Here is a 17,678-nt window from a genome sequence, read left to right as displayed (position 1 = left end):
CACATACAAGGATGATTTGGGTACATGTAGTCGGTGATTACTACAAGGCTCCACCAGATGTGTCCAGGCACCGGAACCATGACTTGAGCATCCCAAACACTTGCTCTATTATGATTCTTGTTTGTGTGTGTGCCTCATTATGGAGTTCTTGATCGGGTGTGTGTGCATTTCTTATGGGTGTCATCAGCCACTGTTCCAGTGCGTATCCAGCATCCCCCACTAGATGATCATGTGAGATGTCCCCATTGGCAAATTTCTGGTACAGCTGTGTTAGATGCCAGTTGTGGGAATTGTAATAGCTTCCAGTGCAGCCAGCACACATGTTCAGTATTATGCCCTGGGCATCACGTATGACCTGGCAGTTGATGGAAGGGAAGCCCTTGCGGCTGATGTAGACCCTACCCTGCTCACCGGGTGGTGCTTTGATGCATATGTGCGTGCAGTCTATTGCACCCACTACCTCAGGGTATTCTGCTATTTGGTGGAAGAGATGCATATTTCTTGCCAATGCCTCATGGGTGATGGGGAAATATACGTGCTCACCGACATGTGCTGACATGGCATCCAGGAACTGGTGGAGTACCATGGATGCTGATTCCTGTGAAATCCCTATCATATCCCCAGTTGGCCTTTGGAAGGTACCTGTAGCTAGTATTCTTAGGCATACACATACCTTGGTGTCCACTGGGATAGGTTCCCCTCTGTTAGTTCTGTGTGTGAGGCGTGGCCAGCACAGCTCCACAATTTGCTGTAGGAGGTCCCTGTCCACCCTATAGCACTCCACTATCTCCAGCTTATGTAGCCCTTGGTAGGTTACCTTGGGTCTGTAGACTCTTCTCCATCTCCTCACTGTGGGTTGGTCGGCAGCATTCACATCCTCACCACCCTCAGCCTCTTTCACAAGTTGTATGATAGCTATTGCAGCCCCTATCATTTTGCTGTTGTGAGTGTTAAATGTTCCCTGCTTGTTTACACTGGTGGTGTAGAGTGTGGGAAAAAACAGAGGGGTAGGTGTTTGCATAGTTTATAGTAGTGTCCTTGGCTGGGCTGGTCTGGTCTGCTGCCTGTGTAATTGACTGGTTCCAATACGTTTCATCTGGCAGCTAAGCTAGTACCCCTTGATTACCTTCCTACTGCTGTTTTCCCTTCCCATTGCCCTTCTGTTTCAGCCCGGGGGTGTGCCATGCAATCAGAGTACTCCAATGTGCTGCTATTTCTTGGTTTAACTTCCTTTTTCTTCCTGTAAATCCTGGTGCTCAGTGTGCACACCCACTTACACTTTGTCAAAAGTGCTAGGCAGGTTTAGACACACCCCCTAGCTTAGCTGTGCTAAGCTAGGAACAAACCCGAGCCACAGGGCTCCAATCCGCTTACAGTATGCCTGACACACCCACCCATGATGTCACCTACCTCCTAGTCTTGCACTCTGCTATTCATACTCTTACACTGTTGGGACCTGCCTCACATGCTGTCGAAAACTGGGATTCACTATTCTTCCCCTCATTTGCATAGGATTGCCTGCTAATGCATAGTTATATGTGTCACACTGAGCCTCCCCCCTTAGCAACTACTATTCACTGGCTGGGTTGTCTTTTGCCTGCCATTGACTTGCATGGCAGAATACTGATTTTAGTTAGAATGTTTGTTTTAGGTTTATTTTCTTATTTTCCATCGATCCCGTTTGCGTGTCACTGCCCTATGCTTAAACAACCGTGATCGGCAGAAATAAAATAAAAGTTGTATTTTTTACATTTTGCATTGTTTGCAATGCTAATGTCCTTATACGTGGCCATTGGCATGCTTCCTCAATGATATTCAGCCTTTATTTGGAGCTGTCATGTCTCCATTTTGTATTTTGCAGAATCGCACTTGGTTACTAACCAAGTACATTTCTGCTAATTATATTAGACCTGCACGGCCTGATTCCAGCTTCCTGGATAGCAGATTTACCTCATTTGCATTGTTTTCACCTGCAAATAGGGTAATTTTCATACGGGGGCTGGGAACGTGCAGGACTAGTGCAAGTGCGCTCATGCATGTCAAACGAGCACGTACGTGGATCGCTCGGCCGCCATATTTCCAACATTACCTCATACACTAATCATGCATGCCGTGCAAGCTTTTGAGAATCCGGGGGCATGTTACTACATTAGTATATATATTCTAAAACTTTTACGATAAAGAACTGATATTCTAGGCTGAAGGATCTGTAACAGGTATTTGTAAATCTTTGTTATTATAGATGTGAAATGTGGAAACTTTTTGCATATAACTAAATACGTTCTGCAGATATGTAAGTCAAGTAATCGATTCATTTTACATGCCTAGCTAGAAAAACTTTTAAAGTACTCACATTTTGAGTGTTATGGATGTGCATTTAGTAAAGATGTATGTAGACAGGCATCCCGCTACACTGTTATCACACAGCTTTACAAAAATGGTCATGAAACAGCAAGTGAATCTTTACTTTTGGGTTGGGAGTTACATTCACAAGTAGATGAATGCCCTTCATGATTATTGACAAAGGAAGCTTAGCTAACTGAACATATGTTGTCTGAATTTGATATGCATTTAGTAGGTATAAACCACAAAAATCTTTGAGCAACAGGGCGTGCCTGTTTTGTCCTGAGTTTTCTTCACTCGGACAAAAATCAGAGTGAGCTGCCAAGTATGCCTGCCACACCTGCAGATGTAGCGTTATGCTAACATTGTTCCAAATGATGATTCAGGAAAGGTGTATCAAGCACACCTCTCACATCAAAATCCTATAATAATATCCTTTTTCAGCATATCAGCCATACCCAGTCATCCGGATATATAAAAGGCAGGCAGCAAATTGAATTCAGAAGGAGACTGTCCTTGTCTTATAGCCTTTTGGTGCCACATTGCTGTCACTCTGCATCTTTGTAGCTGTGTAACACAGAGATAAAAATGTCTAAGTCAAGTGTTACTGTGAGACGTAGTGGGTTTAGCAGTTCTTCATATACCCCAGGTTCTAAAACTAAGACCGTATATAGCCTGGGGTCTTCACCAGGGAGAGGCTTAGGCTCTACACTTGCAGGGTCAGGAAGTTTTAAAGTTATCAGTTCTGGTGCTGGAAGGCTGGGAAGCTGCTTTGCTGGGCCAGCTGGTGGCTCTGGTGGGTCACTTCTTTTTGACCTTGTTGGGGCTGGATATGGTGTGGGTAGCAGTGGTGGTAGTGGTGCTGCTGGCTTTGGCAGTGGCATTGGACTTGGTGCCGGATTTGGTGGTGGTGTAGCATATCCACCTATCACTAATGTAACAGTGGATAAGAGACTGCTAGCACCCCTGGACCTCGCCATAGATCCAATGATTGGACAGATCCGCACTGAAGAGAAGAATGAGATCAAAACCCTTAACAATAAATTTGCAGGCTTTATTGAAAAGGTAAGTGCATATCTGAATAGATTTCCATTAAATAAATGCATATTACTTATTATTTATAGCAAAAAATGTTAATGCTTCTTTGCAATGCAATGCCAGTAGGATTTTAATGTGAACATATTTAATTGATTATTCCATTTAACATGTATAGTTTTATTTGTGAAAAATCATTTTAGTTAATTTTTATCTAACTGACCAAAAACAATGTTTTGTACATATCATTAAATGAGAAATTCTTGTCAAAAGAGGTTTCCAGAGAGTATATGAAAATGATGTTTTACTGTAACATGAACATGGGGTTTTCTGTCTAGTGAGTAAGGAAATCAAGTAAGATCACACAAAGTTTTCCTGTAACATGAAAAATTATGTTTCTGCAATCAAGTCTTATTATCAAATGAAAAGCAAATAAGTGAAAATGAGGTTTCCCTGTAATATGTGAATCATATTTCACTGTACAAGTATTATTACAGTATAAAAAAGCAAATCAGTAAGTTGGTAGGCCCTCTAGTCTGAAGTTGTTAACAGGTTTGCTATTATTGCTGTGATTAAATCAGAGGTGTTGGACTACATCAAAATGAAATCCCTTGCTTGGGTTATAATACCTAGTGTGAATTACTTAGCAGTGACTAAGATACAAGGCAGTTGAAGACAAAAATAACATCTGATGAGTAAACAATGGAAAACAGCACAGCATCCAGGAAGCAGTGGAGAACTGTGCATGTTTTTATGCTACTGATCTGTTTTTAAGTGTTGCAACTTTCATTTGCATGCTGTGTAAAACAGCGGTATGCAGAGTAATAATCAAAGATAGCGAGTCAGTCCTAAAAAAAATAATATTTGTTCACAGTCAGTCATAGGTGGCTATTAAAGAATATATGCATACATATGCATATGCTTTGTACACCAAAAGGATTGTAATTTAACTTTTGCCTTGTATGCTTAAATTCACTGTACATAAGTGAATAATGGCAAACTGCTTAGTGGTACATGGTGCTGCCTATATATCCAGGAGACAGGACAAGAAAGACGAGGTACATAGTCATCTCATTTGATTGTAAAGGGCCTTATCAGAAACATAGGAGCTGTTATCACTCATGTTCAAGTGAATAAATCTGTCAATGAAGCAGAAAGGGCAACTGTCTGACAGATTGCCCTGTAAAGATGCAACAGTTTATGGAACTATGGTGCAGAGGTTTTATATATTACTTTTTGATGGTATTTGCTGATCATCTCTAGCACCTGTGTGATAGCATCCTAAAATCACTATCATAAGTGATAGTAAAGTGATCCTGTTAACAAAGGTTATAACAGTTTTATGCAGAGGGTATTCAGTACATCTACTCATATCACAAAAGTCAGTGTCACACAATTACTAAGGATTATGAAGTGTGTCTGAGTGTTAGACTCGTCTGTGGGAATTATAGTCTTCTTATATATTATATATCATATTTATGGTAGGGCCCTATATATGATTCTCCATTTGTGCTGAATAAATGTAGTAGTCCCTTTCATTACTCCAGTTGTATTTAAAACCAGTAACTGTTTTTACATCCTCCATCTTCATTCCAATATTTTAAATGTTTGCCTCATTCACATACCTCCTGAATGACTCTTATATTGCCTTTTAGGCTTATTTTTATGCTGCATCCTTGAAATTTCATTGGGTTGATCACCACCATTTACTATATTAATTTAATAGTGTACATGTAAGTAACTACCCGTGTATCTCTCACTTTCTGATCTCTAGTAATATATCCAGTCAGTTCTTTACATTTACATAGCAGAGGAAACGGAGGTTAAAATATGACTGAGAAATAAAAATTGTATGGCCAAAAGTTGTTTAGAATAAATAGTATTTAGCAGGAGATGGTCAAACTGTGAAAAAAAAGAAATAAGAAAATTCACAATTCTAAAGTGAATAGAATTTTATAGTAAGCTCTGTAATATTTAACTAAATTAGTTTAAAGTCTTATTATACAGTACTGAACATTCTAGTTTTCCAATGTGGCTACTTTTTCATTTAGAAATGGTGAGGTGCATTTCCAGTAATAAATACCTTTCTTTAATCTGTTTTGCTCATCTCCAAATGATGAATCTCCATTTAAAGTAATGTGATTTTCAAAGATTTTATCTGAAGTAGAGGGTTATTTACTGAATGAGAAGATCATTGTTATTGTTCTTTGGGCAGCAGGAGCTACACTGAGAGCTAATGGACCACTTTTTTCTTTCAGGTACGTCGTTTGGAACAAACTAACAAAATGCTGGAGACCAAATGGGCTTTACTACAGCAACAGCAGCAGGGAGGCCCTGACAGTGCCAACCTTGATGCCACGTATCAGTCCTATATCCATAACTTGAGGAGACAGCTGGACAACCTCAATCATGACAAAGACAGATTGAATTCTGAGCTACACAACATGGAAAACATAGTTGATGATTTCAAAAAGAAGTGAGTATAAATTTAGCAATTTACTATCTCAAGCAGAAAGATAGATTATTTAAATTTTTTTTAATTTTCTGGTCACCTTGGACCTCATTCTACACATATCCATGCTGAGTCTACCAGCCACCCATCCTTGTATCACTCCAGACTATTCCAGTATTGCTGAGGAAAGTCGCAGATCCTAAGTGCACCCAGAGGGCTCAGATCTCTGTGTTTCGATTTGGGAGGTGTTTGTTTCATATTCTCTACCCACTCCCTCCCTTTCTCTGTTCCCTGCACTCTCAGCAACTGTGTCCCAGGGCAACTCTCTTCTGTATGCCAGTAGTCTTGTTGCCTTGGGGAGGATCATTAATGAGCACCATCCCTCCCAAGATGGGCACACCCATACCATCCTGCTTCTCCATCAGTTACCTGAGCCACTAACATAGTCAGGACTTTATCCTTACAGGCCAGAGAAGCAGCTTTATATAAACGTTTTTTTTTTTGTGGTTTCTTCTGTGATTGTGTAGAGTATAATATTATAAGGTATGGTGCGAAAGCTGGCTTCTTAAAAACAAATGACAGCATTTCACAGTGTACATAGTCATGGTATTAAAGGCTCGCTCCCCTTGTCATTAGTAAAAAGGTAGGTAGTCGAATGTAATTAAAGGTACAGTCACACTGCAATAAATAAAAAGTCAATGGAAATGCAAAAGCGAATCAGCTGCAGAGTCAATCTCTTCTAAGAGTGGATGAAGTTATAGCTGAAGGAATTGCCCATTGGCAGGATTTGCATGATTTTTTGAATATAATCATTTGACAAGAAATATTTCACAAATGTTTTTTATTTTCTCAGAAACAATGCCATAAAAATGCAGTGATCAGAAGAGTGAGGGGAAACTAATATGTTCCAGCTGAGCTAAGCATACTAGAATGTTAGTTTTAGGTGTGGTAGCTGAAACTCATCCAAACAAATGACAAACATAATGCAATGACAGGATTAAGCTGTTAATAGAATTATGTTGATTCCTTAAAGTTACCAGTAAGGCAAATGTAATACTATGTTGCACAAGATGACTATGTGATGTGCAAGTCACTTAAAGAAAGCAAAGTACTCACTTTTTAGAAAAATAGCTTTAAAGCTGCTCACAACTGCCTGCCCAGATCTGGTCCCCACCCCCAAATATTTTGGAAAAAGAATTAGAAAAGGAACAGCAAGTGCATTGGTAGAATAAGTTATGTGATCTAGGACTGCTGGAAGTAACCATGCTAGGCAGTGTTAAATGGATCCAAACAATTAGTGACTTGAGACTAGGTGCTGAATTTGGGATAAGATCAGGCTAGAAACAACAAAAGCAGTAAAATACCATAGTATACTGATGTAATAGAAAGAAATGTCTAAGCCTGAGGGACTTTATTTATTTATTTTCTTTGAAATTGTCTCTTTTAAAAAGCATTTCATAATTTTAGCATCAGGAGAGAACATTATTTTATCACTCACAGTATGAAGGCATGATTTACTTTGTTAACGGTTATTCTCACAGTTAATAGGATATAATTAATTGACATTAATGCACATGTGTTTCAAAAGTAGAAAACTGAAATATACTACCATGCATGCAAGTCTGCTATGTCATTAAGAGTCTTAGAATATTGAACAGGCAAATGAGTGCAATTTAGATATTTTGGGTGTTGCTGAAATTCTTAAAGACTGATGTTTAACAAGATCACTTATTATTAAGGACTTTGAAAGGTAGCCTTGGAACTGTGTTAAAACCGATGCTTATAAAATCAACGAACCCATTCTAACTCAAAGCGAACACTATTAAGGAGATGTGATCCTTCCATAATATTTTATCCAATGATTTGCTATATGAGAGGACAGTACAATCTATATATAATAACGATATGAGAGAAAATATAATAACAGTTAGTTTGATGTCTGCTTTGTTCAATTTATGTATAAACATAGGAATATCCACTTAAACCCAATTGCATAACAAAAATTCTCTCCTAAATGTGCCCACAGTTCTGTAATATTTGCTGCATAAAGATCAGTAGTGCAATTTAATGTGCTTTAATATGAATAACAATTTCATTCACTTTTAAGGGCTGATGATCAAGGTCCAGTAGGATACAGATTGCAAATGATGACTTGCTCTGACAAGTGTAAAGCAGGCCGAACAACAAATGATAAAAGAAGATAGCATTATCTGTAAGACAGCTCATACTGGAGTTCCACAGAGGAAAGTACTGGATCTAAGTCATTTTAACACATTTTTATCTAATTTCACAAGAAATTTGTGGAGTTCTGTGAACTTGCTTAATGATGATACTAGCAAAAGTCAGAAGTTCACAATCATAAGACACAAGAATTCATCACAGAACGCCAAATTTAATAAACGAAGCTTTCGGGTTCTCTACCCTTCATCAGCACATACAATCTTCTAATTACTACATTTATATAGAGGTATAATTAATGTCACATGACAAATACCAGCCACTAACAAATCACATTAATAAAAATTACATATTATAATATAAACCTTATAAACGGTACCACATTTTATATTCAAGTTAAAAAATTACATATCAACACATTAATTATACCTCTATATAAATGTAGTAATTAGAAGATTGTATGTGCTGATGAAGGGTAGAGAACCCGAAAGCTTTGTTTATTAAATTTGGCGTTCTGTGATGAATTCTTGTGTCTTAAACTTGCTTAATGATAACAGAAAACTAGGAAGCGTTGTCACATGTGAGGGTAGCTTTCAAAGAAGACCAACTTAGGATAGCAAGATAAGTAGAAATGGTGAAACTTGTGCTCAGTGCTTTTTGGGAGAGGTGGTACTTGGATACTGAAAAGTACCCAAATACATCAGTTCTGTATATGATGAGCAGGAACTTTTCTGTTCGGTACTGCAGGTTAATAGAGGCAATGAGTAAAGCTTTATGGTGTGTAGCATGTGGTAGTGTCCATTACTGGTCATTTTCTGGTTGTAGAGGATACTTCTAAGGATTTGTATTTAGTCCCATGTATAGCTTTGAATGCTTTTTATTAAGTGTGTAAGCATACTATGTATTACTTCCTTTTGTCAGGGATGACCATTGAGAATTTAGTTATATAGTTAGTTTACCTCAGAAGTCAAAAAGATTGCAAGAGAAAATGAGGGCTACTATATGAAATTTACTTGCAGCTGATAACTTTACTTTGATTTGTAATATCGTCAGATTCTTTATATTTAAATGAAGATGGCTGTTAAATTTGTTAGGGTTGAGAATTCAGTGAAAGGTGACCAAAGTGAAAAGGGGTTAAGTGATGAAATATAAAGAGGGGCAAAGGACTGCAATTGTTTATGACTTGATAATCCAAACAATTTTCTCATTATTTCATTTGCCAAATATGAGTCTACTAAGGTATCCAAAACCGAAAGTGAGACCAGTCAATGAATAATGATAGGGGCAGAGTGACATGGTGAAGCTTCATAGCTGGTTGCCTATACATTCAAATAGATTTTCTAAACTTCTTCTTTTAATAATCGTATCTTTATATATCAATGTCTGTCAAGAACCCTGGGATACATTGCAGTACAATACAATACAATACAATACAGTACAGTACAATACAGTAGTATTGTATACTAAGCTGTTGCAGTGACAACATAAACTTTTCAATTAAATATGTCATGTTTTAGTGCCATAAGATGTTATTTTCTGTTAATTTACCAGAGGAAATTACAGTTATTTGTGATTCAAAATGAAACTTTGAAGCTCATTACTACCTAAAAGCATATTAGGAAAGCAGCTAGTAGGAAGAGTTTTCCAGTGTTAGGTGAAGAGTATGGTTTGTGCACAAAGTCATGCCAAGCCGTTATGTAATATAAACTCTTAATGTTTTCTTTAACCTGGGAACAACATTTATGAAAGCAATGCAGCTTCGGTTAGGCTACGATTTTTATAGGATTCAAAAAATGGAAATGAATTTGCCTTCAAACCACAGTCTTGGTTTATTCTCACTGAATACTCAATAACTAGTCATAGTCTTGCATTGATAGGAGTTTTATATATATCTTACCAATCAGTTTCAGTTTTGCCTAAATGACATTTGAAGTCAACTATCATTTCTTATACTGTCTCATTTACATAGATACGAAGATGAAATTAACAATCGCACTGCTGCTGAGAATGAATTTGTGACATTAAAGAAAGTAAGTATAATTTTTGATTTGCATCTGAATAGATTTTGTTTGTAGATATTTACTGGAAATGGTAGATGATATTCTGAGTGTTCCATCAAATATGGACAACAATGGGGAAAGGAGAACCTCTCTAGCACAATGTGTAGAGTCTCAGACAGACAGCAAACTTCTTGTTTACCAATATGTAAGACATGCAGGTTATGCAGAAAAATAAGTACTACTGTGTTTTGGCAACTAAAACCCAATCAAATGACCAGGGACTAAATGAAGAAAAAGAGTTACTGATTCATTGGTAGGGAGCTTACTATTCTCACTATGAGTTTCCCTAGCATGCATTTGCCTAATCTGCATGGGTAAGTAATAGCTTGGCATTTACTCAGCATGCACTTGTATAATGTACTTGGCGGTATTAGCTTACCATGTTGTGACAGTTATCTCCTTGAGACTAATTAAGTGTAATGAATCAATTTTAAATGAGCAGCAATAAAATGTTAAGACATTTTTGCTCCCATCTATGATAAAGGCTCATTCAATGTGATGTATGTTATGACCTTCCTTAACTGTGTGTGTGTCTCTTTACAAAGATTAATATCTGATTGTTGTATTTCATGCTAATATGCCAGGTAATCAGTAGTGACGTTTGAGTTCATGTAAATCAAAATATGCATTTTGTCAAATGAAAGTGTTTTCTAATATAATTTCAAATTAAAAAGTCTTTTATATGTGATCAGCTTACTTTGTTTACAGTCAAATGGGGATTAACTAAGCTATCACTGTCCCGTGCTAGGAGTGAGATGTGGTTATAGTAGAGGTAGGAAGTGAATTTGCTGTTATAGTACCTCATTTCTATATCTGCCCATTTATAAATAACTAACTAACTAAATAAATAAATGCATTTATTTATATTTGCATGTGTATGTATATGTATGTTTCTGTGTTTTTGTTGATATGTACGGCAATGGAACTGCTGTAGTGAATTTGTGAAAGACGATGCAATAATAGGGATGTGGGCCTTTCTCCTTGAGTCTACTGTTGTGAAGTCACAGATTATGTGTATAAAGTAGAAGGGATATAGAGGCACAGGGGAGCTTTATATTTATTTATTTATATATGGGTCCCCTTCAGAAGATCAGCTCAACAGAAAGCTGAACTTCATATGGTCGAGAACATAGGATCGATTTTCTGAAATGCTGAAGCTTTTGTATGGAGATCGTAGTACAGTGGGGATCAGGGAATTTACTTTTTTCCCCACTATACTGCAATCTTGGAGTTGATATATATACTATGCAGAAGGTATGGAGGTGCAGGGGGGGCATGCCACCTCTGCAAATATGAAGATTTTTGTTGTTTTCTGTTGTTTAACTTTTGGAAAAGTCAATAACATGGTCTCGACCACTAAGTTCAACTTTCTGTTGAGCTGATCTGTTTGGTTTATGATGGAATGTACAGTTGATTATTTTTTGTGATAATTTGTGCTATTATAGAAGCGGTTTCACTGATTTCATAAATATATAAGTAACTATATATGTATATATATATATATATATATATATATATATATATATATATATATATATATATAGATGTATAGAGCTCATGTACTCATACTTTTGTGTGCCTGCATGTATGAGCACAGACGTACACACACACAAATGCACAGACATCTGTATGCACATGTGAAGATATACTTTTAATGTGGATCTTTAGTTTTTCAGAAAAGTACAATTTGTTTACAGTTATAAACATATGCACTGGGTTTATCTCCTTTGTCTTAAACATAGATGTTACATTTTTCAAACAAAAAATTTGAAAATGTAATAAGGCTGACAGCTCATGCACTAAGAAAAACTGTAGCCATATTAACTTGTAGGGATGTTTTGACAGGACATGATATTGAAATTAAAAAGGCATGCACTGAAATATTTTTTTTTTGCTAGTAATAAAAAATTAACAACAAAGCACTGTTTCCTATTTTAGGATGTTGATGCTGCTTTTCTGCAGAAATGTGAACTGGAAGCTAAATTGAATGGACTACAGGATGAAATTAATTTCACCAGAGAGTTGCATAATGCGGTAATGTCTCAGATTATTTTAATTTCTGAATATATGAATATTTTATCTTTTTACTTTTACATATGTTCTTGGTAGTTGCAAGTTGCTTAGCATATTTAATTACTTACATGCAGCATTAAAGTGGTATATTCACAGGGTCACTTTTCAAATGTTTTCCTTTCAGTTTAGGGTTAATTGTTCTTTATCTAGATTCCTGATGTTCTTAAATTTTGAATCAATTGCAAATATTGGCAAGAGATTATTCAAAACCCTATATTTTAAAAGATTTGCAAATTTTAAAGTATTTGATGTTAATAATATACAGCATTTTACATTAGACCTTTAGTATGCTGATGGTTTGCAATGTGTTTGCTTTTTTTTTTGCTAGTTTTACTAAACCTAGAATGGTGAGAAATAAGCTGCTGCATTAAAAGTTCAAGTTATTTTTATTTTATTTATTTAATTTTACATTTGTTTGCTGGGATAATTCGACTGGACACATGTCCATTTACAGCAAAGGCCCGGGGAGAAAAGCTCCATCAAGTTATCATAAAACTGACATGATAAAACAGTTGCATATTGCATAAAGGATACATAGATTTAAAAGGAGTGCAGCAAAACAGTACAGCATACTGAGGTATTGTCTTGATTCATCAGGTCAAAAGGAGAGCATAGAGAAACAACATACTTATAGTTATACGTTACACATTACAGAGCAAGAGACTAAGGTATTATACTGAAATAACATAATAACAAGTCTTGAAAGAGGGCGTAGAGAAACAACTTATTACAATTATAGATTTGCATTAGATTCCTGATGTCTGCAGCAGATAAAATAAAAATGTGGATTGTTATGTGATGCAGGGGCATAACCATTTATTCATTAGGTGCTCTTTGAGAGAATTTTTGAATGTGGTGAGCGAAGGAGCAGAGGTTAAAGAAGTGGGGAGGTTGTTCCAGTTTCTGGCTCTGTTGTGGGAGAACAGGGCTTTTCCTGCAGTGTTACTGGCTTTGGAGATACAAAGGAGTGTTTTTTCTGAAGAGCGTAGGGGCAATTTGAAATGTACTTGGTTAGTAGTTGGTTAAGAGATGGGGTTTTGTCAGGGTAGTTCAAGATCTTGTAGGCAAGTGTTAATTGGTGGTAGTTCAATAGTTGTGGAAGTTCTAGCCATTTCAGTTGATGTAGTCCTGACAGTGGTGGGTCCTACAGCTGGAGTTGTTAGCAAATCTGGCTATTTTATTGTAGCAAGACTGAAGTAGCTCAAGGTCATGTTTTCTTGTCAGGGTAAGGATAGGTGCGGCAAACATAAGGGTGGATAGCAGGTGAGTTTGGGGAAGAGTAATGCATGCCTGATCCGTTAGAAATTTTTTGTGTCTATAAAGTGTGCCCATTTTTTGTGGACCTTTTTGATTGTTTGTGAGATGTGGACATCAAACAGTAGTTTGTTGTCAATTTCTACACCAAGGAGTTTAGTGTGGTCAGTTGGAGAGATGTTAGTCCCGTTCTTGGATGTGATTGTGAAAGTATGATGGTTACATTTGGATTTGTTTGGGGAGAATATGAGTAGTTTGGTCTTGTTGGGATTTAGAATGAGCTGGATATGGGTGGTCCAATTTTCTACTGAAGTGAAGGATTCCCGAGTGAGTTTTTGAAGGGTAAGGATGGATGGTGCAGAACAGATGAGAGTTGAATCATCTGCATATTGAATGAGTGAAGCATGTTGGGTGGAGGTATGTAGGCTGTTAGTAAATATGGAGAAGAGTAGGGGGCCTAATATTGAACCCTGGGGCACTCCTAGTGTGGTTGGTAGTAGGGGATATAGAGTGTTTTTCCACTGGACAGATTGTTGTCTGTCTGGCAAGTAGCATTTAAACCATGCTAAAGTTGAAGGGGCAAAGGATAGGGAGGACATGGATTCTAGTAGCATGGAGTGTGACACCATGTCGAATGCCTTGGACAGGTCTAGGAAAATTGCTGATACAAATTTGTTATTGTTTCTGTGTAGGTTAACTGTATTTGTGAAGGACAGAAGGGCAGTTGTAGTGCTATGGTGCTGTCTGAACCCGTGTTGTGTAGTAGAGAGGAGGTGGTTAGAGTTTAGAAATTGCATAACTTGGGAGTGAATACACCTCTCAAGTATTTTGGATAAGGGGGTAGGATAGCTATGGGGCAGCAGTTAGAGAATTCGTAGGAGCTTCCTCCTTTATGAAGAGGGATTATGAATGATACTTTCCATAGCTTTGGGATGTAGGCTTCTTGTATGGAGTGATTTATAAGGATGGATACTGGATATGATAGAGAATCAGCTGCAATTTTTAGATAGTTGGTTGGTAAGTTATCTACAGCAAGGGTTGTAGGTTTGAGTTTTTGAAGGAGTTTTATAATTGTGGTGGTAGGGATAGGTGAGAGGGTTAAAGAGGGGGATGTTCTTTAATGATTAGGTAGGAGTATCTGAGAGGTGGGTTTGGGAGATTTGAGAGGAAAGTGATAGAATGGATTCTGTGAAGTATTTGTTAAATTGGGAGGCAATGTTTGTGGTGTCATCGCTGGTGGTGGGAGATGGTGTTGATGTTTTGCCTAGGCTAAGTAAGGAGTTAATAGATTGCCAGAACTTTTGTGGGTTGTTAGTGTGTTTGGTTTGACTGTCGAAGAAGTAATTTTTTTTATCAGGTTTGGTTAGCCTTTTTGCCTGATTCCTTAGTTTCTGGTAGTTTTGTTTGGATAGGTTTGTGTTATCTCTTTCTTACACCATAGTTCATTTGGGGGGGGGGGAGTTTAAGTAAGTAACTTTCAATATTCTACCACATTCATTAAGACATCATTGAAAGCACTCCTGTTTTTCATCTCAGAACACATATTACATATAGATAGCACTTTCAAATAAGTAATATATAATATTCCGGAGCTACACAAGCTTTCAGTTGGTATACTATAAAAGTAGGGTAAACAAGATCTGAAATTTTCCAATGCTCCTGACCTGTCCACTACATTATTAGCTTATTCCAGAAAGTGGCAAATGCAAGAAGACCACTTTGTCCTTGATTACTTAGCAACATAATCATAGTATCTCAAATATATTTAACTTAGGCTATACAAATGTCAGAATTATTCAGCATTAAAATGTAATGTTTAATATGATGTGCTTCAAAATGAGATGGCTATATTTTTTTCTGTAGGAGCTGGAACAGATGAACTTGTATGTTAAAGACATCACAGCTGTTATTGAAATGGACAACAGAAGAGACTTTGACATGACTGCTATCACTGAAGTTATTAAAGCCCAGTATGATGACATGGTTAAGAACAGCAGAGCTGAAGCTGAAGCTTTTTATCAGTCCAAGGTAAGAAAAAGTGATGTTAAGAAGTACATGTTACTTGTTTATGAAAAAATTAAGAAATATAGTTTGAAAATGATATTTGCATATTAAATGTCAAGTTGAAGCAATGGACTGTAAACAAAAACAGTTACTCTGTACTTAGACTGCTATAGTACAACATGAAAACATTATTTTAATAAATATAATTGCATATCACAGGTAGCTTTTTCCAAATAAATGTTTCAATGATGCATATTTTCAGAAGATGTTATTCACTGTACAATGAAGATATACAATATTTTATTTTGTAATATATCAGTTTTGTACTGTTGAATTTCTGTGATGTGCTATATAGTTTCAAACAACGTGCTCTGTTTTAACAAGTATAATACTGCAGAGAAAAGTGTACAATTAGTATCATTCTAGATGTCAAATAATCTCTTAAAGACAAAAATAAAATCTTGTGGCCAGCAGCTGAGCTACTAGTTTAATTCAAAAACTGAGAATAGGCTTACTTTTAAGGCTGAATCTTTACAAACTTTCTAAACTGTCAAGAAAATCTGTTAAAATTTGAATTTTGTCTCATAAACTCTGGAATGTTAATATGAATATGTGTTTTTCAATTTTCTTTTCAAAACCTGTGTAGAATTTGGGTATAGACAAGCAACGCAGTTAAATCAGAAAATCACATGTAACTTCTGGAGGAATGAGATGTTCCAGTTTTGCACATTCAATATTCTTTGTGTAGTACAGATTAGATTTGGAACTGATATATAAATATAGTTAATAATTTTCCTGCATGCCCATCGAAATGAATGAATTCAGTGCCACTCAGACGGGTAGCTGAATTTATTTATTTGTGAGTGATTTTTTTATCATTTCTTTGATGTAATCAATTCAGAATATATTTAAGTCAAATATACTTCTCTTAGGTGCTATTTCCAATTATTGAGTAATATCTGATTTGATGTATTTTAGTATGACGAGTTGGTGACCTCTACAAACCGCTGTGGTGATGACCTCCGTAACACCAAAACAGAGATACAAGAAATAAACAGAAACATCACAAGAGTTAGGAATGAAATTGAGAATATCAAGCGACAGGTAAGGATTAAAATTATTTTTAGTACTAGAAACATACAGAGATAGAGAAAGAAAATATATTAATGGAATAGAGGGATAATTTATGATATGAATTTAATTGTAATACATTTATATTTATTCAAAATTGAGATGGACTTTTATTTGTTTAGCAAAAAAATATATATATGAGCAAGATGTCAAATATGTATTTCTGTGGGCATTTAGATGTGGCAGTTTAACAGAATAATTGTTCATAACAACAGTATGACTCGTGTTTAAGGTAAGTTCTGCAATGTGTTTCATGTTTTCCTCTGAATTTTAAATTTGAAATAAAACTATTAAGCCATTTGGAATCTTACAACCCAGATAGACCTACAGCAGTACTAGTACTGTATCAATTTATTGGGTTGAACATTGCTACAATCCTTATTAACTTAAGGTTTTGCTTTGTAAACTGCAATGAGCTGCAACTTTATTTTATCTTAATTTTGCTTATTTCTTCTTAGTTCCGACAATATCCAGTGGTTACCTTAGCATATACATCTACCTCTATCCTGTTAAGTTATTCCCTTTAGGTAATTGATTAATTCAAGCAGGGTATAAATGTGGGCATCAGTAGTCTTTTTATATTACATTATATTTTCTTGACAGCAGAAAGAGAAAATAAACTTATCTGCCCTGCCCTTTTAATTCATGTCTTGGTTTTATTGATTAAGAGTAATGATTGACAAAAAATAGCTGTTAAGAAGCTTTCTGCTTTTCTTTTAATGCACTGTCTTGCAAAACTAAATAATCATTTAAACAAAAAGTATAGTTTCAAAAGTGTGAAGTTAAATGTGTGAAGTGGTCAGCCATTAGTTAAACTGATATATTTGAGATCTGATTAGGATAATTGATATGCTGACTTAGAAATATAGCTGTTGCATGTCATAAATATAGACAGTAGGGCTATTGCATCAAATGATCTAGAAGGAGAATTCAGTTTAGACTTTGATGTCAATGATACTATTATCATTCTACGTTTAGGAATAAATCATAAGAAGTGATTAGTTCCCTTAAAAAATACACCTGAAATTCTAAAATTTTTCAGGATTCTTTGGTAGCCACTAATGGAAATAGGAGTTTGTATGTCTGTACCAGTACAGCTGTTATTGCTAAATTTCAGTTTAAACAAAGGAGCTAGTATCTAAAATTTT

General features: G+C 36.1%; 1 protein-coding gene across 2 annotated transcripts in view; it reads left to right on the top strand.

The window, feature by feature from the left end:
- LOC122811777 (keratin, type II cytoskeletal 6A-like) overlaps positions 1-17,678 on the top strand; it is a 268,176-nt gene that overhangs the window by 237,254 nt on the left and 13,244 nt on the right. The window contains exons 1-6 of one of the 2 annotated variants that reach the window (XM_044083836.1): positions 2,815-3,408; positions 5,637-5,854; positions 9,978-10,038; positions 12,007-12,102; positions 15,259-15,423; positions 16,378-16,503. In XM_044083836.1, the coding sequence (XP_043939771.1) occupies positions 2,932-3,408; positions 5,637-5,854; positions 9,978-10,038; positions 12,007-12,102; positions 15,259-15,423; positions 16,378-16,503 (1,143 nt within the window). In that variant the 5' untranslated portion in view covers positions 2,815-2,931. Of the gene's footprint in view, positions 1-2,814; positions 3,409-5,636; positions 5,855-9,977; positions 10,039-12,006; positions 12,103-15,258; positions 15,424-16,377; positions 16,504-17,678 lie in introns of those variants that run through there. The other variant, XM_044083837.1, reaches the window with a different exon arrangement.

This window comes from Protopterus annectens, chromosome 9.part0, assembly GCF_019279795.1.
Source record: "Protopterus annectens isolate FY-2018-M chromosome 9.part0, PAN1.0, whole genome shotgun sequence".
Lineage (NCBI taxonomy): Eukaryota > Metazoa > Chordata > Ceratodontiformes > Protopteridae > Protopterus > Protopterus annectens.
The sequence above is the reverse complement of the archived record's forward strand: the minus strand, read 5'-3'. Positions and strand labels throughout refer to the sequence as shown.